The sequence below is a fragment of the Pseudochaenichthys georgianus genome, chromosome 14 (genome assembly GCF_902827115.2).
Source record: "Pseudochaenichthys georgianus chromosome 14, fPseGeo1.2, whole genome shotgun sequence".
NCBI lineage: Eukaryota > Metazoa > Chordata > Actinopteri > Perciformes > Channichthyidae > Pseudochaenichthys > Pseudochaenichthys georgianus.
The window spans coordinates 26,058,545-26,085,844 of NC_047516.1; the positions used below are offsets into that span (position 1 = coordinate 26,058,545).

Here is a 27,300-nt window from a genome sequence, read left to right on the forward strand (position 1 = left end):
AGTGCTTTGACAAAAAATCCATAAAAAATGTCATCTGTGGAAGCCGTGGCGCTGTAAAAAGCACGACCAATCATTTTAGCCGGCCCGGCTGAAATAACTGGATGGCCTACCTGCCTGTCAGCCTTCCACCTGTGCACAAATTTATCTCGTGCCCTCATTGGTCATGTGCGCGTTCGTGTGTGTTGGAGGAGGGGCTCTGTAAGGAAGTGGCAGATTTTTTCCGGCTGTGGATTTTCAAATTCTAGCGCACTCGAGCTGGTTTCTCCAAAATTACCTACCAGAGCAGAATAATGCTTGATGCAAATATTCATAACTGATCTGTTTCAATTGCAAGCAGGATGAGTGTGTAATACTCTCATTTTATTCTTATAGTGTTATTCAGAAAACTCTTTCACAAAGTAAAAGTATATCATAGTCATTACATTAAAATGTCTCTGTGTGTTTGGAAATGCAAGCAAACAATGGTTTTGGGATTACAAAGCGTTTGGCTTAGGGTGGGGTAATGAATTTAGAGCCAATGATGGAATATCATTAGAGCCACACGGTTTATAGCTACTCTACACTATAATTTAACGCGACTACAGGGGCTTTTCTTTTTTTGAACTGGCTGCGAGCCAATCTGTAATGAAAGACAGCCTGACAGAAGATATGCATTATGTTGGCAGCAGCACACACAGTTTGCTAATATATTTCATAAAATAAAAAAACACTACACTTGCACTAAGCATTTAACGTTTGCCAGATAATATTCTCAAAGAAAAGCTTCTGAAAGCATAATTCCCTTATCTGCTCGAGTGTACTCAACATTATCTCTTTGGAAAATACACTGGGTGCAGTGCTCAACAGCCTGTTGTTATTTTTGAGTTTAATTCTTGAAGATTAACATGTTTAAGCAGGTGCTATTTCTTAGATTCTTTGCAAGCAGTTTTTTTTTGTTGTTGGTTCATTTGGTTTCCAAAAAATTAAGTAGTTGCAGAACCGCCACTACAGTAAGAACATTACCTTCCAATATTTGATTAGCGATAGATATTCTGTTTCATTGTCTTGTCATTGCACATTTCGTGTATACTCTTTAAAGCAGGGATGTATCCACCTCAACTCTTCATTTTAAAATATTAAAATGACAACTTCATGACCTGAAAAAAAACCCTGAGACATACTGCATTATTCTTTAGTCATTATTCTATTAAAAGTTTAACATTATAAACTCAGACCGCTGTGAAAATTCTTCCTAATTTATCATTTCAGGTGAGCCATTCTACACTGATCGATGAATTGATGAGAATGCTAGTTTTTATTGTTCAAAATAAATAAATAAAACATAAATAAACATGAGGTCATTCATCACCAAATGTAATTCTACTAAGCTGCAGTATGTGAAAGATCATCCTCAGCTGACCTTACATTTTAAATGAAATTGCAAAGCAGAAAAATCATGCCAACGTCAGACGGCTTCTTCTGGATTCTGTCAGCTGATCGCAGCTATTTGTTTTGGAATGAGGAACCAAGGCAGTCTTAGAAAGGATTAAAAAGAGCAAGCTTTATGGTGCACTCGTAAGATAGTCTGAGCGCCAGAAGGCACTCCCCCACAAAGTAGAAGCTCAGTGGACATATGAAATATACTCTTTCGCCATACTATATAGTAAAACTACACATTTAGTCTAAATCCTAACATTAGCTATAGCCTACACTTTATAGGCTTATTGTTGAAGTCAACAGGCCATCATGTCTCATTATAATCACCCATCACATTATTTTCCTCACTGATAGGCAAGAGGCCCTCCAATAATTGTTATATACGTATTGATTTGAACGTTTTATTAACCTGTCCGTTATCTAAATGTATAATAGAACAACAACAACAACAACAACAACAACAACAACCTTCTAATTTAGTGTAGAGCATCAGATTGGATAAACAAACGCACCACTAGCCGCAGTGTTTAAAAAAATCCTCCTGTTTATTCCTGTCACTTGAGGGTAATGATTTGTCTCACCATAACTGTGTAACATTCAACATGAGGGTCAAATCAAAGAGATATATTAGAGCACAACAGTTTGTTTGTTTGTTTGTTTGTTTGTTTGTTTGTTTAGTTTCCTATGAGGTTTTTATGAAAGAGACAAAGGCAAACCTGCCACATAATGACCTCTTATCAGGAGGAGACATTCTGTATTCGTTGCTAACTGGCCCAAATAAAGTAGCTGTCGCCATGTCACACGTTTGATGTTATTGTTTTAGCTCTAACCTTCCTCTTGCTGCTCACACACTAACAGCAGAGTATTGGACTGGAGACCCACCTTGGAAGGGGCTGGATGCCTGCTGAGCCAGGGTGAGGTGCTCCTCCGTCAGGTGGTAGACGGGCTGGTGCTGGTTGATCTCCACACTGGTGCACACGTTGCTCTCCCCGTGCAAAAAGAAGGTGAAGGCGCAGGATAGGTGCTCACTGTGAGGAGGAAGAAGAGGAGAGAGATGAGTCATTTGAGATCAGGCTGCTTTAATATGTGCTGCTATGCTCAATGATTAACTCCAATCCAGAGTGAGGATGAGAAGTGACTGCTGCAGCGAAAAGAGTACAGATCAGAGAGTGTCGTGGTGGGGGTGTGAAAGAAAATATGATATAAAAAGGTTTTTTTACAGTAGGATCTCTTCTATCACTCATTGTCAATGTGAAAGACTCTTGATAGGAAAGATTAAGCCAGAGTATAAAGCCGGGGTGCAAAAGGAGACACCACCTATAAGCTTTTAATGGTCTGGCCTCTTTTAAATCATCAATTCTCTACTGTTTTATGTCCCTGTGTGAGCCCTAAGGTCCTCAACAGCAGGCCTTTTAAATATTACTAAAGTCCCCACCTTCCAAGAAATATTAAAAAATTAAAAAATTCACCTTAGCCTTTTTCCCGCGTCCGTTCATCCTTATTTGTAATTGTTTATATATATATATATATTTCCTTTTTTCGCATTTAAGTATTTTCTCTTATGTCTGTCTTATGTTTACTGAGCTGCTTATCTTTTGTTAACTTTAATTATTTTATTGTATTTGTTCCGTTTCCTCTTTTAACTTCTTGCAATCATATATGTGAACATAAAAAAAGAACCATATTAATATTATTATTAATATGTGTATACTTAGATGACGTAAAGATGCATTTTAAGCCTGTATCAAATTGTTCTGATGGCGGGATAGGTGTGTATTTTAATATTGCTACAGACAATAATGTAATCTCTATATTTTCCGTGTAATGAGAAAGAGCAAATACTTTAATAAACAGCATTTATGGGTGTGGAAATTGAGTTCAGAGACTTAAACAGCCTGCGTAAAGGTCAGGATGAAAGTCATTCCACACAGCGGGGCTCACAGGTGTTTTGTGTGCGAGTGTGCCTCTGTCCCTCTGGCGCTGGGTGTCAAACAAAGAGGCAAGCCCGGACTAACCCTGGATTTCCAGCCAATACTCGCAGCTACAACAGTACTTTTCTCTATCGCTCACAACAACGCCTGCTTGTGCCAGTCTGACCTCAACAGCACACAACAAAAGTGACAAGTGGAAGAATAAACGGAAAAATGCACACCATTGTCCATCAAACACACACACACACACACACACACACACACACACACACACACACACACACACACACACACACACACACACACACACACACACACACACACACACACACACACACACACACACACACACACACACACACACACACACACACACACACACACACACACACACACACACACACACACACACACACACACACACACACACACACACACACACACACACACACACACACACACACACACAAATGCAGAGAGCGCTCGAGAGCAGTGCAAGTGACGGATGACCAAATGAAAGTGGACGCTGTGAATTTGGAAGTGGATTAAAGAGGGTTGCGTCCTCCGAGGATTTGGTTAAGCAAATATCAGTCTTCTCTCGCTGACTCTCTCTGGCACACCTACTCTGCAGAGGATTAAAGAGAAGGAGAGCGAGGCAGGGAGAGATGGAGAGAGTGCACTTCAATAACATAATTCCACCTACGTAGTGACGAGATGCCCTAAGCCCTCCAGAGCTTGACATTCATCTTACACTTGACTTTTTCCAGTCAAATATGAGGTGTTGCTAGTTAATATGAATGTTCAATCTTCACATTCCACAGCTGGAAGCAAGTAGGCTAATGAGGGTGATGCAGAGAGAGAGGGAGGCTTAGGTACTCGGTGAAAAGTAAGGAGAGGTTAAACATGTGTCAAGTCTAGCATGATACAATGTACGCATTGAAAGCACTATTGATCGCTGTAATCCTTTCTCCTGGGTGCGTCTATCATTTTTCTAACCCGACTTAGATTAGACTATGCCAACTTCGGCATGATGAAAGCATCAACGCAGCGTAAGAGCATCCCTCTTGGCTTTATATCCCAAAAAATGAGAATTTGATAACAGTCAGAGCATTATTTTTCAGAACAGATTGATGAAAATAGCACTTTTTAAAATGTGACTGAAGATCACAGTTATGCAGAGCTGAGTAAATGTCAATGAATCTTTTAATATGAATTCATCAATGGTTTAAGAAGGTTAACTAGCAAACAATCTATAGCCTAATAGCTTTGTTATGTTTGTAATAGTCACGTTTTACACTGGTACTCTGTGTTTCTAATGCAGTCGTGTATGAGGTGACTACAAGTTGGACCCGACTCGACTTTAGCCAGACAACATCATGCAAGGCTCTGCAAGATCCCATTCCAGGTAGATTTTTAAATGGCCCTGATAACTTTCCAGAGTTGCAAAACCCTTAAAACTGATCTGCAGTATTTTTGGCATCCGATAGGCTTTCCAACTCAGCTACAAACCCCGACCAAGCGGTCTCTTTTATTGGTTTGAACGCCAGCGTTTCCGCCAGGGGGGCGTCTTGCCGTCATTTGACGCCCTTATTCAGCTCGGGACGCCCTGAACTCGGGCCGAGGGCATTCGAAAATATTAATAATTCGAGAGAAGATCGAGAGTTTTTATCGCTTGAAATAACGAAAAGGAAAAAGAACAAGGACATCCCTCTGTTGGAGGGGCAAAGGAGTCTGGTGGGATTCTTTTCGGAGTATTGAAGATCGTTTCCCCGACATCGGTGGTGCCTGCCAGGACAACACGGCACGTGCGCGATTTGAGCCGTGCTAGTTGAGCACACGCGTGAGCTGCGAGCACCAGAGCCTCGCAGCGGCGAAACTGAGGCTCCGTGGTAACTGTGGTAACATGAAGAGCCGTTTGGGAGCCGAAAGAGCTGGCGCTTTAAGAGAGCCGAGCCAAATGATCCGGCTCACTAACGTAATAAAGACAGTATCTATAAGGGACGGCTCTCGAGGTGGACGCCCTCTCAGTCCTGGTCTGGCGGAAACACTGCTGAACGCCACAGAAAAGGAACTCTGGTTCACCCCATCCCTACCAAGTCAACATTAGATATGAATTAGGAAAGGATTGCAACCAATAACTTAACGTAATCCTGCAAAAACAAATTTGCCCCATATTTAACACCGGAAGGTTACGGGTTGGATTAAGTTGTGGAGCAAACTACCGTTTATCAGATGTCTGCCTTCTCTAGACCTGTAGTTGAGTTCTCAGATGAGCCAATTCACAGAATAATCCAATCCTCTTACATTGCTTATTACATTTGTGCCGCAAATATTATATCAAGCTTTCATAGTTTGAAGGACATTTAGACCGGAATGAAAAACATTATGGGCACCTGACAAATATCAGCTGTGAACCAATGTAGTACTGATTGAGGATTTCGTTAAAATCTTACCATATTAAGTTTACTTTCCAGTCAACAAATAGTCATTTAAGTTTCAGAACACAGGCATTTTAAGAGAAATACATAGTCGAGCAGAGTGAGAATATATTCAGTCTTTAGGCTTCCCTAATGCAATAAAAAAAAGCCATAGAAATGTGATGAAAACAAGGTTAAGTACAATTCTGTCACACGTTTAAAAGAAAATGTTGCTCAACCTTAAGGAAGTCAGTGTGAATTTGGTATTTTCTGTTAGAAAGACGTGTTGGTGTTATTTAAGGCTCAATTTAAAAAGGATGAACCCTTTTTTGGGGGTGAGAATGATGAGATGTCAAGCTATGTCTTACCATTCAAAGAACGTATAAGATGATTAATCAAGCTGTAAAGACGTTGTTGTATTAAGAGAGGGAAAAGAGGCGGAATGGTTGAAAGAACGTCAAGGGAAGGAAAAAGCAAGTGAGGCACAGAGGACAACAGAGGGAGACAAACTGTGTTGTTGCGTTGTGCACACATCAACAGAACTGCAGTCTACCGTTCTCCTCTCACACGCAAAGAAAACCTGACACCACACCATTCACACAGGGCACTTGGAAGCGTGAGGTGGAGGGCTGCCATCTGTGGCTCAGCATGCACGCACACACACACACACACACACACACACACACACACACACACACACACACACACACACACACACACACACACACACACACACACACCACACACACACACACACACACACACACACACACACACACACACACACACACACACACACACACACACACACACACACACACACACACACACACACACACACACACACACACACACACACACACACACACACACACACACACACACACACACACACACACACACACACACACACACACACACACACACACACACACACACACACACACACACACACACACACACACACACACACATTAAGAATTGATTCAAATCTGGTATGATACTGTGTGTGTGTCAGCTGATTGCTTAACAGATTAGCAGACATGCCAGCTGTTGACATTAAAACGGTCACATGCTAAATGATAGAGGACAACATGTTCTATTTGATAAATTAGCAGTGTAGGGAGATATCACTACACTTGAGTAGGGCTGCACCATTATTCAAAACGGTTTGGAAATCACAATATAGTTTATAGACTAGTGCATGTTCAGTTTACAGTAAACAACATTTGTGGAGACAAATGATGTGAAAATATCATTATGAATTAAGTATTGTGGTGCTGCTTACAACAGTATTCTACAGGGTTATTACACTTTGTTTGGCACAGATCCTCATTTCAATATATTCTTTCAAAGATAATGTGAATATTGTCTCAAGAATGATCATTCCTTCTGATATCCGGAAGCATATCTCAATTGTGATGTGAGTTAAAATGATTGCAATTAGACATTTGTTCTAAAGTGTGCAGTCCTGACCTTGATTATCACAATATCAGGTTGTGTGACACTTTATCAATTCAAATCTGTTTACAATTTGTATTTACTTTACTTGTATATGCTTTTTATCTTAAAACTTCTGTAAGCCCTTTTTAATGTATTTATTGTTTCATTCTTTGCTGTTATAGGCAAATGTGTATTTGGTTGCTACAATGTTGGATGTAACATAGCCCAGTGCTCTGATTGCATACAAAATGACAGTTTCCCTAAAGTTAGATCTAATAACGCCTTGCTTACAGAATCGCAATACATTGCAATGAATTGAAAGCAATCCTGAAGCATGATATGACTCAGACAGCCCTAATGAAAATCTCTCTTAAAGTATCTCAATGCACTACAATGGTTTCAAAATCACAGATTACTTGTATTAACGTCAAAATGTTCAGTTGAGGCATAGAAAGAAAGTTGTAAATGTAGTATTTCATATTTCCACATAGAGATTATCCTTTATGCCAGTCATTAAATGCTGTGCTTTTTATAAACTATTTACCAACTGAGCATTTAGATACTCTATGTTGCAGTGGTTGCCAACAGAGTGGTGGTTCAAATGTCAACAGTAAGCGATGAAACATCAACCAAACAACAACAGCACATGGCGCGTTTCCTCACCACTGCACCTCTCACTGACACACAAAGGGAGGAGGATTAAGAGAAGCCTGCGCTGTGACTAACTGCAGCAGGAGCCTGTTGATCGGTCTGCACACCACCCTGTTCTCTGGCCCGTCCACATGGGACAAACACGCAGCATTGTGCCAAACTCAATTCTTCTGCAAACATCCACAGCCTGCTGGTGAGGCAAACACAAGGACACACACACACCCACCACAGCCAGTGGCACACACACAAGCAGGCAAACAACAGCTGCTAAGTGAGGTGGGAAAGTGTGTGTGAGGTAGCAGATTAGGTGAGCACGCAATGTGTAGGCACGGGGAAACAAAACACTGATTAAGCATTTTTTTCTCAGCCTCTTGCAGTATGCGATATAAGGACACATTTCCTCTTATTTTTAAAAAGGCTTCCACAGCTTTTTAGCACTTATAGATGTCAAGGATTCACTAATGTTCTTATATTTTCTCTTATCTCTCTGGTAGGAACAAATCACAAGTACTAAAGAGCACTCGTATAATCAAGCCTTTTGGAGCTTATGACATAAGGATGAGAGAACATCTTGTTTCGACCAACAAATGATGATGCATTAATGGGTTTTTGCTGCTTCAATGTTTATGCTGGTAAACAAGTAACTTTTTTAAATAATTGTATATATTACTTTAAACAGTGGGTAGCATGAGAATTTCCCCCTCGGTAGCCACACGCCCTTATTTATAGAATAATATCTGGAATTATTTATTACATGTATTGTTGACTGAATCTGCAAAATAACTAGTAATTAAAGCCGTTAGATAAATGTAGCAGCAAACACCAAACATTAAAGCAAAGTTAGAATATAAATGATCAATAGTAGAGTCCCAGTATCTTTCTGTCCACTAAACTGTCAATATTTAAATGAAGCTTCAGTGTTGGCCAAATGCAGTGACATTATTTATTTAAAATGGTCAGGAGCATCCCTTTAACTTTCCCTGTCTGCCTTAACCTGAAATTAACATTTCATTTGAAAACTATCTTCTACTTTGCCCAAGGGTCTCCAGGAACCCTGTGAGGGAGCCCACGGGGGCCCTTCTCCAGGACACATTGTGTCTGGTAAAGTATGTCAAACCTGCCTCGAGACTCAGTTTTTCTGGGAATTTAGAATGTCATCTCCCCTGCAGCGAGAAAGTGCTTGCTCTTAGGCGAAAAACCCAAGGCCAGTGTGGAGCGCCACAGAAAACTGTGCCAATAAAACACCAACTGTCAGCAGCTCAATGCATGGGATGCAGACATTCCTCTTTAAATAGAATACATATTCCTCATCTCGTCTAAGTTGCATCCAATAGCCTTCAAAATAACCAGTTATCATAAGGAGGTGTGTGGGATCACATGTTGTTCTTCCTCTCAGTCAAGAGAACATGAAGGAGGGAGGGTTACGGTTGTAGCCTGACAAAAAGCCACAAGATCTTTTAATCATCTTCTCTCTCGCCGTCTCCACCTTTCCTCCCACTCCCCTCTCGTCTGCTCTTCATCTATTAACTGGCAAACTGCTCTGTGATCTGCTCTCCTTTTTTCCTCTCCTCGGCGGCACACACTCAGCGTACGCTCGCCTGCACGCCACCGTGATCGTCCACAGAGGGCACTCCCTGCTCCGCCTCTCCCATGCAAATGGCCGGTGGCCTTTGGCTCGGCGTGGAGACAATAAGATAACCCGGTGGAGGATTTGGAGCGGGGCCCACATACAAAGGAGAGTAGGTTGGCATATTTGCCGTCAGCTGGCATGCCATGGAAATGAGGTGCCAAAGGCCAGCAGGGGCCTGTGTGGCGGCGGGGACTGACGGAGCGAGCGGCGTGGGACTTACAGCCTCCATCAGTGTCACATGGAGGCTCTGCTGTGTAGCACACAAACAGATCCTCAGCCTTTAAAATCATCCCAACGTTTGGAGATAACACTTGTTTACAGAAAATGATGTGCATTACAGCTTGTTTATTGCTTTCATACAAAATACGACTTTTAATATTCAACTTTATCCGAGAGCTTATACTAAACGTAGTGCACCATCTGAACAGCACCCCCAAAATGTAGACAGCTTTTTAGTTTCCTCACATTTTTCAAACTAACACTATTTTTAATTATGATGTGCTGATAATAGAGAGTATAGCAAAGTCCCATCCCAATTTCTAAATTTTCTAAACGTTTGCAGTGATGTAAAACGGAGAAAAGACGTAAATAATCCCAATAGAAGAGCAGGAACTAAAGAATGTTTTACTTTTGATAAATGAGGAACAATTTATCAATTATTTGTAGATTGATTTATGCATTTCTGTAATATTTGTATGAATGCTGCGATTTAAGATTTTGACTTTAGAATTAGAGGGTGTTTCTCAATGTCAAGGAAGGCTGCTCCAGAGCCACTATTTCAAGCATACTACGTCATCGAGTGCCACCGAAGGACTGTTCCAATGTCCAGTATACTTGGAATTCTACCGAGGACGGCGTACATCGAGCCATTTTGAGAATTTGAAAATATCCCAGTTAGGAGTTTTTTTTAGGAATTTCAACTAGGGACTTGGATTTTATACATTTGGCCACTTTAAAATCTAAATAGTGGTTGAATATGAAAGGCTAAGTGCAGAGTGAGAGAGACGGAGAGATATCAGTTGGTAATTAAATATCGTATACAAGATATACTTATATATTTCAGAAGTAAACGTTGTGAACTTGTGGCTGAGTTTAATGTGTAGCTATCCAAAATAGGGGTGTCGTGTCCCAATATCATATTATCAGTATCATAATTCCAGCATGTCTTTTCTGATATACAACAAATATTTGCCAAACAGTGGACAGCTGTAATGATATACATAAACAGGAGTGTCCTTTCTGAATAGAACAATGAGTCAGGGAACATCTCATTATCTGATGTGAGTAAAGGCCGCTACACACCAACCTGAGACCAAAGAACGCGTACAGAAGGCGTCCCGACTTTTACATCGGCTACGCTTGAGCGACTGTGGCTGCGAGGGAGTGCGGTCGTCTTTCAACCAGAAGGTTGTGGGTTCTATCCCAGCCCGTGCAGCCAACATGTCGATGTATCCTTGGGCAAGATACTTAACCCTGAGTTGCTCCCGATGGCATGGCCAACGGTGTGTGAATGTGTGTCAATGTTAGGTCCTAGAGCAAGTGGTACTGCTCTGTATGAATGGGTGAATGACATGTAGTATGTAAAGCGCTTTGAGGGGTCGTAAAGACTGGATAAAGCACTATATAAGTACAGTCCATTTACCATTTACGCCGCCCGCCTAGGAACACACCGCAAAGACTTCAGTGGACGAGTGGCAATAACTGTCCTTACCAGCTGGCAGCGGTAGTGTGTATTCGTCATTCAAAAGAGGCAACAGCCAATCAGAGTGATTTATTTGGCCAACTTTCTTTGGCCGATGCAACATGTTGAATGATTGAGTGTTGAATCGGCCGCGGGAGGTGTGAAAATGTGCCGTAAAGCAACGACGGTGCGGGACACACCAACCTGAGTAGGACGCCGCGAATGCCCGACTGCCTCTGACGGCATCTGGCTCCCAAAATCGGGTAGGTGTGTCAGGGCCTTTATCTGCACTGAGGCCTGCCAGCAGATACATTTGGAGCTTGTTGTTACAGAAAATGGCAGCTAAAGCAGTTGAACAACAACATCCCAACTCATTCAGCTACTGTCCGACCTGCGATATATCAGTGTGATATTCCTGCCAAATTTGTATGCATTAGTGGCATTTTACTGAGTTTGTATTTCTCCTGTCAACTTTGTTTCCTTGCTTTACAATATGTTCTTTGTTTTATTCACATGACTTTGTCAAGGGTTTGCTGCCTTGTTTGTGTGCTTCAAGGTGAATCATGTTTACAAGCCTCTAGAGCAGGGCTTCCCAACCTTTATTGTGCTAAGATCCATTAAAAAAAAATGTTGTCAATTTTAACTGATTTTAATATTTACTCACCACCAGCAGGTAGCAACAGAGGCTAATTGTATGCAACAGCCTGAACAAATACTAGAACAATATGCATCTAAAACATTAACAACGTTTAAAAAAGAACCGGTGTCGTTTTTTGGAAAAACGGAAAACCAAAAAACCGACGTTATTCAGTTTTTAAACCAAAACGGGAAAACAGATAAATCAACGTTTTGGTTTTGTTTGATTTACGGATAATCCAGTTAATGCTGGGAAAACGAGTAGAAGGCGTATTATGAAGGAGATGTCCGGTTGCCAGGGTGTGTGTGTGTGTGTGTGTGTGTGTGTGTGTGTGTGTGTGTGTGTGTGTGTGTGTGTGTGTGTGTGTGTGTGTGTGTGTGTGTGTGTGTGTGTGTGTGTGTGTGTGTGTGTGTGTGTGTGTGTGTGTGTGTGTGTGTGTGTGTGCGTGTGCGAGACACTGGCATTTGTTTTCAGAAGATATTATGATAGTGACGTGCGTTCCGGTGCACGTCCGACAGCATTTAGCACTACATCGAGATTAAGATTAAACACATTTATTTTGGGAACACCCGCATATAGGTTACCAATTGAGTTAGCCAGATATGTGTGTAAATTACTGTTCATGGTCATTTGAAAACAGAGCAGAGGCGCACACACACACACACACACACACACACACACACACACACACACACACACACACACACACACACACACACACACACACACACACACACACACACACACACACACACACACACACACACACACACACACACACACACACACACACACACACACACACACACACACACACACACACACACACACACACACACACACACACACACACACACACACACCTTGGTGACTGGACATCTCCTTCATAAAACTAATAAAAGGGGGAGTAATCGGGCAGTTCGATGTGTGTAGAGGTGTGTGTGGTTAACACGTAGCAGCCTGCAGTCACTCTGAAGCTGTTCTGATGAAGGTAAACACAGCGAAGGTGGTGCGTAAAAAGGCACATCTTTACCCGCTGGTGCTTTACTTCTCAGAGGCGGAGTTACACGTCCCGCTGCCTCCTGATGCTGCAGCCATTTCATGAAGTGAGGGAGGCTTTCCTTCTGTCAAACAGCTGCGGGCAGCAGATACCGCGAGAGTCCCGGACATGAATTCATAGATCAAGGCAGACTGGTTTACTCTCCTGTTTTGCCAATCCGGTGCTTAAACAAACAGCTCTACACCCCAGGCTGACATGTCCTTAAAAGGAGGTCCGAGTTTGAAATATATCTCAAATAATGTATGCACTGCCATTTCCCCACATAAACATAACAGTCTGCAATCAAACGGTTGTCTCCTGTGCGCTCCTCTTCCTACTTGGCGCACCGGTAACTTTCTCGTGCGCACAAGAGGCTGAGACCCTGAGCCGCCGAATCCCTCGGAACATCATAAAAGCCATTTTCAACGGTTTTCTGGTGAAAGATTAACTAGGCTACTGGAGGAAATAATATGACTGGGGGTTGGGAACCCCTGCTCTAGGGGATTGTCAACCAGTCATTCCTGACAATCACAGTATTTCTTTACTGCCGTTTTTAAATTCATCTTGTGGCAAAAGAAAAATCGGATTGTGTCTCGACTGTGAAAGATGACATAACTGACCATGAGCTGCAGGAGACAAGTCATGATTTTCTTTAAATGCATCGGATAAATGCATACTCACATACTCACAAACACGCAAAGGACATTTGAAACTTGATTTAAGGTGAATCAAAAGTGAAACGGAAACCACAGCGCCTGAGGTGAAAAGGGCGGTGCGTGGAATAAGATATGGAGATAGACAGGATAGAAAAGGGAAGGAGGCTGAAACATTCCTCGGATGTTTGTTGGGCTCGGCTGGCAGCGCTCTAAGAACCGAGCTTCCTTTTAGCTGCAGTACACTTCCTCAGCGCAACAACAACAGCAAGTGTCCCTACAGCTGGGGAGTCAGCCCTCTATCTCTGACCAGTCTGCATCAGTGCACACAGTCACCTCTGCTCTGTGGAGCCGTGGATATCTGCTATCTGCAGCAGCTTGTTCTTACCATCCGGAGCATGTCAACATGTGTTCACAGCTCGTGCTGCTGCACTGACAGGACATGCTGACATGGTCACAGCTTATGGCACCATATTACCAAACAATGTTACTGGAATTAAAGCTTTAAACGACAGACACCATGAAACAGGGATGAATGTGTTGACTAAAGAGAAGAAACCAGGGCTAGTTATCAAAACCTTTTCTGTAGCAGTGGTACTAGAGAGTTTGCATAATTGTTTAAATTATACATACAAAAAATGTGAGAGGCTGAAAAGCGTATTATTTGGCATTTTTTAAATAAATGAGATGATTGAATCTTTTTTTATTATAATTATTTTTCTGTTTTGGACAAATCTTTGGCGTTCTGGTAAAAATCCTCTCCAGACATTTAAGTATTCATCTTTATTTATTTAGACAGTTTCGCCTAATTCTATTGTTGTTATTTTATTATAAACTGTTCCTCACATTCTTTCCTTTTGTTTATTTATCCTTGTTTGAACTCTAGTCTGATTGATCCTCTGTTTCATTCTCATTGCTGTTGCTGCTGAATCTTCCTACGAGAATCAATAAAGGTTTATCTCATTGTATCTTATTATAGCTGAAAAGAAAAAAGAGGCAATTTATAAGTAATACAAATAACGAGTTACTTAAGTAATGAACTGAAATTGTGAGTGTTGCAGAGTGAGAGGAAGGACAAATAAGCGTGGAGATGAAAAAAGAATAAGGTGGTAAACAGCAGCGAATTGGAGGACGCATTTCTAGGGTGATATAATCCCTACTGTCTCGCCACCTTACCACTGGGAAACAACAGCACTGTCTGCTGCCAGAGAACACAAGCACACACACAAACAAACACTAACGCATAAACACACAAAGCCCTGCGAGACACACCGGCTGCGGCTTTATCACACAGCTCACACAGGAGACTAGGTGCTAGAGAAAACACTGAAGTGAAACTCTTAAGGCCAGCACACACACACACACACACACACACACACACACACACACACACACACACACACACACACACACACACACACACACACACACACACACACACACACACACACACACACACACACACACACACACACACACACACACACACACACACACACACACACACACACACACACACACACACACACACACACACACACACACACACACACACACACACACACACACACACACACACACACACACACACACACACACACACACACACACACACACACACACACACACACACACACGAAGAGGGAAATGGAAAGAGATAGAACGACAGGAGCATAAAAAGAGGAGAAATCCGATCCACTGTAGGTCTATCACACACACAGATACAGCTGGAGCCAGCTACAGATAATACTGACATAACCCTGATGTAACCCTGACAACAACTCAGGTCCCAGCTCCCTTGCCGTGTGTGATATAGTACCGGAGAAACCCACACACACCAAAGGGTACCTCTAATGTGGCTTTCACACCAGCGCTTTTCCCTTTCTAGCTCCGAGCGGGAGCTTTTCTGGTTCAGCTCCGGTTTCCCTTTTCAGCTCCCGCTCTGTTCACACCGCCCACTGGCGCCCCAGAGCTGCCCCTGCTGCGTCATGACGTCACCGTTTACATCGCTGATTTGCTCCCCAACGGCAGCCATTACGGCGCTCACAACAACAACAACAACAACAACAACAACAACGGGGAACTGCGTCGGGTCGATGATCGTGTTGCTTTTAATCACACGAAGCCAGAATAAATTGAATAACGACTTCTCCAACCTTATACTTTGCTCCAGAGTGCCGTGGTTCATTGTTTATTAATGTGTTTCTGCAGCATTTACCGACCGCTGCAGTGCTGCTCTTCCACGGGAGTTTATTCTCCCGTTAGCTCCCGGTTAGCTCACACTGCAGCGGCCGCTCTAAAGTATTCACTGTCCGACTCACACAAGCAGCTGATGCATATCCCCAGTTCCCCTTAGCCTAAGTGAATGTGTGTCAGTCTGAATTGACACTGTTTGGTATCACAACGCTGTTATGAAAGTTTCTCTGGTATAAAACGGGTGATGTTGGCATAGCAACCGAAGCTAAACTGACTACTTGCATCCGATAGCTGCAATAATACAAAACAACACGTCTGCCTCTCTCCACAATGATCGATAACAGTGAACGGATGGTCAAAGTAAGGTACAAATAAACAGAACCACACGAAGCCTGGTTAGTGTTGCCTGACTTTATAAAGTGTGTTTATAGGCACTACTGCTTGTAGGCAGGCATAACAGTCGACCCATGTTCAGGGGAGGTGGGTTTAGTTTCCTGCACGCCTCGACGTAAGCGACGCCACCTCTTAGCTCCGAAGCTCTTGCCTCTAGACCGACAATTTTTTGGAGCTGGAAGTGAACCCGATTCCGGAGCTAAGAGCCGGCGCCGCTGCTGTGTGAACAGGAAAAACCGGCGCTTTTCAGGCTCTAGCTCCGAGACGGAGCTTAAAAAGCGCTGGTGTGAAAGGGGCATAATACACCTTGCTTTAAGGCAACTGTTTGAATAAGCCAGATACCTTTGTGTTCTGAGAAAAAGTAATTGTGCTCATTACCGTAATTACTTTGTGATTGTAATGCCACATCTATTGGTTCACTTTATATATTACTGCAGTGTCATATGTATTTAACGACAAGGTGCACTGTATTCAAATCACACAACATCTGAGCAGTCTGTAATCCACAAATAATTTAACAAATACAAAAATGCCATTATTCAGCCTTTCAAACACAAATAGTTCTGCTTTTCTCTGTTTTACCTGACATTAATTTAAGTATTATTAAGTGACTGTTTTTTTGGACTGACTTTACTAAACTTGGATGAATATTTTAAATATGTTATGACATTATGATTAACTATGAAAATATTCAGCAGATTAATCAAAAACAATAATTATAGTCTGTTGCAGCACTATATGACATCATTGCGAACAAACTATGTGGAATAAAGCTTTCCGTACCCCTGTCTGAGAAAAACTACACAATGGGAATATGTAAAAGAGATTGAATTTGAAGCAATGCTCACATTGAGTCATTAGGTCACCATGCCCTTAGGAATGAGTTGTGCAGTTGTGATAATAAAAGGTTAATTACCCGGAGCCATGGCCGACGAGGCAGCCTCATCCTGGATTAAAGTGCGGCTTCTGCAGTAAAACCACAAAGGACAGACGTGCTTCTGCCCGGTTTCATTCAATTGAGCTGAAACGCTTTCTGAGAATCATGTTAAACTGTAGTTGCTGTGGTTTGACCACCAGCTGCGACACAGAAATGGAACTGAAGGCCCAAACCAAACGTGTGAACGAATCCCAGAGACACAAAGAAAGGTTAAACGGTTCTTTTGAACAAATGAATTAACTTGAAGAGCATCAGAATAAATGCTGGTGACTCTCTTACACTTCAATCAAGCTCAAGGTGCATGTGAACATTTACTTTATAATTAGAATGACCAATAATGAATTTGCTTTACTGTGACACTCAAAAGCAGTGGTACTCAACCTTGTCCTAATCAGGAGCCACATTGATGAAAAAATATTTTTGCAAGAGCCACAATCCAAAAACGCTCCTTTCCTCCCTGAAACCATTTGAGAATATGGATAATAGTAATACGTTACTAAGGAATGAAAAGCATAATGTACAGTGCAATACCTGTGATTTATTATTTTCACTGCAACCACAAAACACACATTGCTGATCATCACTGCCCATAACAACAGATAACAGACAGCATGCCATCCTAGCTACAGTAGAATCCGACAGTTGAATTTTTTTTGCCTCTCGTTCCAGGTCTTTTTTCTCAGGAAACAACGTTGAACAAGCCAGCAGTATGCAATCCTTCACCATTTCTCCATCAGTATATGGCTTCATCTTTTTCATCAGTTCATGTGTGATTTTGTAGGATGCCTCTGTCGCTCTTTCACTCGTATTAGTGTGGAATACGTTTTTTTGAGCAGTTCGGTTCTGTTTGAGTCTCACCAGCTTTTCCGCCCTCAGCTCTCCACCTTTCGGAAAGTCGGTACTGAACTTCGGGTGTTTTGTGTCGTGATGGCGCTGCAAATTGGACCTTTTAAATTGTGAAATGTCGTCGTCACAAAGCAGGCAGATGCATTTTCCCGAACCGGTGGAGACGAAGAAAAACTCGAGTTCCCAGTCCTCTTTAAATGTTCGATATTCCTCTTCATATTTTCGTTTCCTATATTCCTTTACCATTTTTGCATAGTGCTGTAAGCTAGTTTTCCCAGTGTGACGGAGCAATTATCTCGCGCACCTGCAATCAGAGCGCGAAACCTGAAATAATTTGTGATTGGTTGTTCAGAGGGATGGGGGGGGGGCGGCTTAATAGACTGATGTGTGTGATGACTGATGTGTGACTTGTGAGTGATAATGAAATGTTGATGAATTCTGCTGACAATGGTTTTTTTTTTTTTTATATAAGTGGGACTTAAAAGAGCCGCAACTAGTCTTAAAGGAGCCGCGGGTTGAGTATCGCTGCTCAAAAGTAAAGAGTACAGCACATTAAGAGATAATATGTTCCCTTTCCAACAGCATTAGCATTAGCTCCAGTGGATAAAACCAAAGATAAACAGTAATGTGTGTTGACTTCAGCATAATCTGAGAAAAGGCAACTAATCAAAGTGTGTTCTGCTCTTGGTGGAGAAATAAGTTGTTCTTATGCTCTAAGCGTAGCAGTAGAAGTTTGCTTATTGATACAAAATCAGTTGAATTTTTTCAATTTCAAATAATACTGGGTTATACAAGTGATGTGACAACAGATTTATAGGCAAGTGGTGTTTACATCATACCACAAACTAGTTTTAATAATAAAACTGACCTCAACTCAGCTGATAAGTTTAAAAAAACTAAATATATATGACCCAGGCTAGATGTTGAAATGCTTTCTACCCCACTCCACTTAAAACAAATGTCTTATGTTCCTTCAAATGACACAAACATTTTGGCGATGGCATTAATCTCAATCCACTTTTATAAACACTGAAAATTAATCTCATCAATTTCAGGATTATGTATTCTGTGCATTTCTGTTAAATTGCATTACAGTGAGTTTCAACTGAATCATAACTTTGGCCAGCGTGGCGCACACATCTGCTTAGCGTTATTTATACTTTATTTCAAGGTTTCTCTGGAGTGTGCTATAGCCTGTGGTGAGCTTCCTGTAAACACAATGCAGCCTCCGTGTAGTCTACAGCGCTGAGGTGAAAGGTCCAACACCATATTAGGGATTAGCTGTAAACGTGGCCATCTGCCTGAACCTCTGGATTAAAGACAGAAGCATAGCAATCACAGTTACTTAGAAAAGGACTGAGAGGGAGGGCTGACAGATTAACTATGACGACTTCTTCAGACCTTCCCTTGGCCCCAACGCTGCCGTAGCCTCCGGTCACACAGGGAGAGGGGAGGAATGGGAGGAATGCAGGCTACAGTGGGTGTGGGGAGAAGGGGGGAGCAGGGGAAACGTAAGGACACAGGATTCTCTCTGTGAACACTGAGATGTGTCCCTGCTGCCACCCTTAAATTGCTGCTGACACAGTTTGGGTTTCCTCAATGCCACAACACACAAAAAGACAGCTCACTTTAGAACTGAGAGATAAACGCTTTGTTCTTTAAGGGCTTCTGGTCGGCATTAAAAGAAGAGAAAAGGCTGGAATTAAGGAGCGGAAAATTGGTGGGAAAACATTCTAATAAATTGCTATGATAATTTGGTTTTTACACAGTATTTTGAAGAGTGTAATGTCACATTGGCTACAGTAGATCATAGGTCTCATCCACTTTGAAAAGCAATACTTTGTTAGCCATGATAAAAATGGGTGTCACCCTTGTCAACAGTGTGACACAATGTAAATCTAAAACACGAGAGAAAAAAACCCCCAATTTAAAAGCACAGACTGACAAGTCTTATACGTGGTCTGCAAAAGCACGGGAGAATAAGTGGGTCTTTAAACTAGATTTAAATACAGGCAAAGTGGGAGCAAGTCTGATCGGGGGGGCAAATCGTTCCACAGCCTGGGAGCTGCTACAGCAGAGGCCCCGTCTCCCCGCTGTTTCAACCTGTCCTCGGGACCACAAGGAGGAATCTGTCAGCAGACCTCAGTGTCCATGAGGATCTATAAAGGTTGTAGGAGTTCTGCCAGGTCAGGTGACATTTTGAATTATTTTAATACATAATAAACTTGAATTATCACTGATAAAAAGGTATAGAGAGAAACGAAGAACACTCAGCAACCGGCCCTGTCCCTCCACACACCAGGCAGGTTATTATTTTTGACCGTAGAGACAGCGGAGACCACTAAAGCCAACGTTTTTAAAGTCTGCAACATTTCTCCCGGGAAAGTGTTGAGAAGAACGTGTGATTTTCTTATCCTGCAAGCACTCCCTTCACCGGGAGGAAATCCCACAGCATGCACTCCTTCTGCAGCAGTGTGTGCCACTGCACCTCAGAGAGGAGGAGAGGGGAGGGGAGGAGCTTCCAGTAGCTCTACAACACTGTTAAGTTATTAATTCTAGAGTAGATCGCCTACAGTGGTCTGATCTAAATGACACATTTTTTCTAATAATTCAGTCAATGACGGGAAATATTTGATTGGATGAAGTATATTGGCTGAACTCTCTGAAACTGAAGCGAAAAGGCTTTGCTTTAAATTGTGAAGTGATGTAATGGGAAATGGACCATTAATAATGTATAATTGCGCAGTAATTAAGGAAATGACCCATACCAATGAAAAACACTGGTATTTTCCTTTAAGAGCCATATTTATCTTTGGGACAGGATCTCTCCAGCAACATGATATATCCGGAGCGCCGGGTCACATGGTTCCTCACCCCGCTCTCCCTGGGGTTTCTGCAGCTAGAGACACTGATGAAGTATGGGGAAGACCAAGGGGTGGGGGGGTACTTAAGACGGGTGCTGAGTCTTTCTGCACATCCATCAGCAGTATTAGTCTGCGTGCACACTACATGTTATCATCCATGCACATTTCTCTGGCTGCATTTCTTGAGCTGATATGTCCATTGTGTGCCAAGTCACCGCCTGCCCTCTGTGTGCACCGGCTCACATGTACATTGTTGACAAGCATGTTTGTGTGGCCGTGTCCCTGTGTGCTTCGTGTTGTGCTGGGAGCAGGGAGGGATACATTTAGCGCTTTAGCCCCAGACTGGAGGCAGTGGCCCTTTATCCTGCACTGTCCTACTTAACAGAGTGCTGCTCTGTGCTGCTGCCTGCAACAGAGCAGCAGGACTCACACATTCACATCCCAATGTTGGGCTAGAACAATGGAAGAACGCAGTCACGCAGAAAGATGCAGACAGTTGCATGTGTTTATGCAGGCATATTTCTTATTGTGTAACTGTGGTTTGCATTTATTCATCATCTTTTGCTCTTTTATATGAGATGCTGCACACTGGCCTCATTTCACAACAGCTTGATTAGTTAATGATGCTTTCAGTCAGACAACTAAAATGCACAACCGGCGGCACATATTTAAGTGGAGTAGTAATCCAACACTCTTGATTACAGCGCAGTGGGACTACATTGTAGGGTCTTTTATACGCAAGCACAAATCAAGGGGATACAAATAAATTACACCTTGATCAAATTGAAAAAACATCAAAAGCAGGCGTGATTTAATATTGCTCTGAATGTAGTAATGCAGCCAATGAGGAGCAAGTCAACATGTTGGTCTGCCTTATACTGACCAATAGAGCACGAGCATCCCGCTTCACCTTGGAAACACACGATCCCATGGTGCATTTCCCTGCTGCCATGACAACCAAGAGGAGCTCTCCCTTGCTTGTTCCCTCTTCCCCTCCCTCTCTCCCTCCTTCCCTTGTGTGCTCTCCCTTTTCTCTCTGAAGTCAGTCTACCTAGCAGCACAAGGTTACATTACATTGCATTTAGCTGACGCTTTTATCCAAAGCGACTTACAATAAGTGCGTTCGACCAACAAAATACAAACTTGAAGAAAACAGAATCACATAAGTACATCAGGCTTCATAGAGCAAAAACATTTCAAGTGCTACTCAACTGGCTTTAGGTAAGCCAGCCCTTTATTAGTATATAAGTGCTTTGTTAATAGTTCTATCGCTCGAAGTGGAGTCGAAAGAGATGAGTGTTTAGTCTGCGCCGGAAGGTGTGTAAGCTTTCTGCTGTCCTGATGTCAATGGGGAGCTCATTCCACCATTTTGGAGCCAGGATAGCAAACCCACGTGTTTTTGCTGATGGGAACTTGGGTCCCCCTCGCAGCGATGGTGCAGCGAGCCGTTTGGCTGATGCAGAGCGGAGTGCACGTGCTGGGGTGTACGGTTTAACCGTGTCCTGGATGTAGGAAGGGCCAGATCCATTTGCAGCATGGTACGCAAGTACCAGTGTCTTGAAGTGAATTCTAGCAGTTACCGGAAGCCAGTGAAGGGAGCGGAGGAGCGGCGTGGTGTGGGAGAATTTAGGAAGGTTGAAGACCAGACGAGCCGCTGCATTCTGGATGAGCTGCAGAGGTCGGATGGCACATGCAGGTAGACCAGCCAGGAGGGAGTTGCAGTAGTCTAGGCGTGAGCTGACGAGAGCCTGGACCAGAACCTGCGTCGCTTTCTGGGTCAGCTGGGGACGTATCTTCCTGATGTTGTAAAGCGTGTATCTGCAGCAGCGGGTTGGAGCAGCGATGTTTGCAGTGAAGGACAGGTTGTTATCTAGGATCACGCCCAGATTCCTTGCAGTCTGGGTCGGGGAAACAACAGAGGTGCCGATGTTGATTGTTAGGTCAAGAGTGGGACAATCTTTTCCCGGAAGGAAAAGCAGTTCAGTTTTGTCAAGGTTGAGCTTGAGGTGGTGAGCAGACATCCACTGAGAGATGTCTGTTGGACAAGCAGAGACAACAACTTGGAGCTGCCTGTACTCCAAACAAAGAGAACTGCTGTCAGCTGTATCAACACACACTGCTGCCTTCGCATTGAAAACAAAGGCTTACACCAATCAATGCACACTGATTTAATAATTAACATATATTAAAGAGTTCAAATGCTCTGAATTATTCTTACTCCAATACCTGAATTAACTCATTGATGTCTAAATAGGAGCAACTTGAGGCTGCACTATTATAGGTTATTATTATCAAGGATCTGGAGGATTCAGTTTGTTTCATTCTGCTAACCACACACATCAGGGCGAATTGAGGAAGGAGGAGGGAGAGAGAGATGATGTAAGCATTTTAACACAGGTTGAGGTTATGAACACTGTCAGCTGGCCACATCCTCCACCCGCTGGAGACTGGATGCTGCACAGCAGTCATCTGATCGTCCGATCGTCAGCAAGGGTTTCCCATAGAGATGTCCCGATCCGATCACGTGATCGGGGATCGGAGCCGATCACGTGATTTTCAAAAGATCGGGGATCGGGAGAAAAAAATCGGGGATCGGGATTTTTTTTTTTTTTCTAAAATATTTTTTTTTTCATTTAATGTTACAAAACAAAAATGACCATGTTCACGTCTTAAAGTCATCCTGAGGACTTAGTTTTGGTTTAAAATTACACAACATCATGTATGTGTTGCTTTCTTTGGGCTTGTTTTCATAGACCTGGTTGCTTATTTCTCTGAAATCTGGCAACAGAGTGTGCGCAGTGTCTAATAGTAGCAGTAAGCTAACGAGAGGCTACGTTCAGCTGGGGACTCGGGAGTCAGGACAGAGAAAATGTCAGGAGTTTGGAAGTATTATAAAATTGAAAGTGAAGGCAGTGTAACAGCCAGATGCAATGTTTGCAAGGCAGAGGTTCCGCGTGGTGGAAAGAACAGAGCTATGTTCAACGCGACCAATCTAATACGCCACCTGAGAAACAAACACCAACAACAACACGACGAGTACACAGCGGCCACTCGGGTAACGGCACTGAAACAACCGACACTTTCAGAGACTTTCAAAAGGAAAGAGAAACTGCCCCAGAACAGTGAAAAGGCCAACACAATAACAGCCAAGATAGCTGAATGCATCGCGTTGGATGACCAGCCGTTATCGGTTACCTTTTTTTTCTCTTAATGCATTGCATAAAGATCGGATCGGGAAAAATCGGTATCGGCAGATTGTCAAAATCAAATGATCGGAATCGGATCGGGAGCAAAAAAAGGTGATCGGGACATCCCTAGTTTCCCACAAGCACATTTGATCTTAGCGGCCCACACAAAAAGATATTTTGGAATGTATTATTTCTAGCTGTCGAAAAGTCTGACCGACAATGACGAGCAGGGCTTGATTGTGAATTATTGTTGAACTGCTAACCAAAAATGTTTCAGCAACTATTTATGTAACCCATTAGGACTGCAGATTATGTTTATTTATTTTTTAATGAATCGTCCAGTTGTTGTGGGCTCATTATTAGGACTAATTGATAGTCATTCATATATATTACAATGTCTTGTTTTGTCCGAAATATTAATTCACTATAATGTAATTGCTAATGAGTTCATGATTCAAGAAAACAGTAATTGAATGGATAAAGACTGTCCTTAAGTAACCTTTCTGAAGTTTAAGTCTTCCTCCAGCATGTAAACAACGCCCCCGGCCAAATTAGTGAACTTTGGGAAATACAATATCTTTGACTTAATGAGACATATTTATGAACGTCACTCGTCCAGGTGACAGGATTAACATTTACTCTGAGTAAACTCTTCCTCAATTCAAATGGTTGTCCTCATATGACCCTACAGATTGTGGTCTATAATAACAATGTCATTATAGAAAACTATTTTCTGAGAAATGTGTGTCACATTTAAAGTGTATTTGCTGCAAATCCATGTGTGATTGCAGAAGAAGAGGCAATACTAACTAGGGCCTGACCTACTTCTCCTTGAGGGTAAACAAGGTGCTTAGAGGAGAAAGATAAGGTGATAGCAAACACTGTTTACTAATGTGTGTTGCTGTGCTAAGGGAGGAAGTAAACTACCAAGAAGGGCAGACCAGAATGTACAGCAGGGTTTTCACAAGACAATAACAGTGGGAACTCCCTGGAGGTCGTCTGTATTTATTTAAGTGTTGTCTAGTGTTAATTTCGTTGACTAAAACTATGACGAAATATGTTCGTTAACGACCTTTTTTTCCATGACGAAAACGAGACGATGACGAGACGGCACCGACGGCAGTAAACAATAAATGTAACGAAATCATCATGCAATATCTTGACGAAAAGTGACGAGACGAAAATGTAGTTTACTAAATAAAAACTATGCCAAAATCTCTCTTTACTTTCGTTGACGAAAAATGGGGAGACGAAATATTATCAAAGATAACGTTACATCTCTGATAGTCAGTTTTTCTACCAGCAGTTCCATTTCCGGTGCTGCGGCAGAGCAGCAGCTGTTTGTCTGTGGTGCGTGCGGCGGTAGATTTGAATTACACCGGGCAGCGGCACACTGTGAACTGTCAGGAAGACTCGGGTCTAACTCATGGTCTAACTAACCTTATTTAACAGAAAATAAAATGGCAACAACAGGGCTTGGGAGCAGTGGTCGCTAACCGAATACCCCCTTATCAGCGCGAGTGATTGATAAATTGTGCACTCGACGGATAATAATGGATTATGACGGAAATGCTACAATCCTGTCCGTCAAAATGACTGACAACGAAAAAGTCTAAAGCCACCACTGCTTGGGAGAAAGAAACAATGTGATATTTGGGCCCATTTTCGCTACAATGAGGCGGAGAAAAAAAGCGAATGCATTGTTTTATCAGAAGGGAAGCAATGTGGCCATAACACAGCTGGTAAAAACACCACAAACCTGAGCATAATACTCTCTGCAAAGCTGCTTAATCATTCAACCTGTGTTTTTCATCAAATAAGGACAAGATATAATCTTATTGTGAAATAAGTTTGACTAAAATGACAAATTATTGGTTTTGGCTAGACTAGTTTGACTGAAATGTTCTATATAATCTGATGACTAAAAAAGACTTGACAGTTTTCATTGACAAAAAGTAGACGAAAATAATTAGTTTTCTTTGACTAAAATAAGGCTAAAATGCTCAGACTTTTAGTCGACTAAAACTTGACTAAATAAAAACAGGATGAAGGTGACTAAATATGACTAAAACTAAAAAAGGAAATTTAACACAGGACTAAGACTAAATAAAAAAATAGCTGACGAAATTAACACTAGTGTTGTCTAATTAGCAGTTGTTTGTTTGTATGGGAGTTCCAAATAAAGAGAAGAAAATGTGAAAAAATACAGTATGTGTTTAAACATTTCTTAATCTGAGAAATTATACCTTATAATATTATTGTGGATGATGTCTCTCGATTGAACGCGCTGTTTTTATAGCAGTACTGGTAGGATAACATGAGCATTTTAAGGTTTAAATCAAATATGCATGAAACGGTATATGAGCTCTGGATTACATGTAAGAACAAGAACACTGTGCCGTAAGAAACGGAAGTCAACATTACTCTCGCAATCTAATAATTACCAATACCACAACCCTACATCAATAACAGTTCAGCAAATGTTTCAGTGTCAGACCAGCGCGGTAGCGACATATAACTAAATAAAACACAAAAGGGTTCTTGTAAATTTCCGCCACAGTTTTGTCGTGCTTTGTTTGCTGAAATCCCAGCGTGGCCGGAGCACACCAAAGGGAGAGGGAAAACATCCTTGACGACAACTAAGATTCAGGGTGGCTGCACCACTATTTATAACCTGCCCAGTCTGCTCCGTGACAGCAGAGGGGGATGAAGGGAAGGGGAGGGTGAGGAGAGAGAGTAGAAAGAGAACCAGACACACAGACAGAGGGTGGCCTGTGAATTCCGGAGCAGAGGAAAAGACCATTGTGTTGTTTTTCTCCCCTTTGACTGGGGCCCTGTGTGATCTGGGTAAAGAGCTCAAAACAAGTGGCCTGTTCTTCAGTATTACTTTGTCTAACCTTTTTGTCTATTATTCTGCAAGTTAAGTGGAAATCTATCACACTCGTCCTGACAGATGAGAGTCTGTCTGCAGACACAAGGCCGTGAAAAAGGCTGCAATAAAGCTGACAACTCAGATTGTATTAGCTTGTCCTTTTTCTTTATAATACATAAACTCTCTGCAATTCAAGATTTATTAGTAGTACACATCGTAAGTCTTCCGTTTTAAGTCCGTTATGTGTATACAAATAATTGAATCGATCTGAGCCCCCACATGGGTCGATGACAAAAACAAGCTGACAGCAGGTAGCCAAGTTCTGAGCAACTGGCCTGCAAACAAACACAGACAAGTGGCTGGGCTCACACCAGATTATGTCACCGCATGGACCCCATGGCAGAGTCCTGCATCGGGTCGGGTACCCGCGGGTAAACAGCTGCTGCCCTGCCGCAGCACCGGAAATGGAACTGCTGGTAGAAAAACTGACTATCAGAGATGTAACG

The 27,300-nt window shown here is 42.3% G+C and overlaps 1 protein-coding gene across 1 annotated transcript in view; it reads right to left on the minus strand.

The window, feature by feature from the left end:
• The window catches only part of med13a (mediator complex subunit 13a), a 102,302-nt gene that overhangs the window by 37,954 nt on the left and 37,048 nt on the right, over window positions 1-27,300 (minus strand). The window contains exon 4 of the mRNA XM_034098559.2: window positions 2,299-2,444. Within this exon, the coding sequence (XP_033954450.1) occupies window positions 2,299-2,444 (146 nt within the window). The remainder of the gene's footprint in view (window positions 1-2,298; window positions 2,445-27,300) is intronic.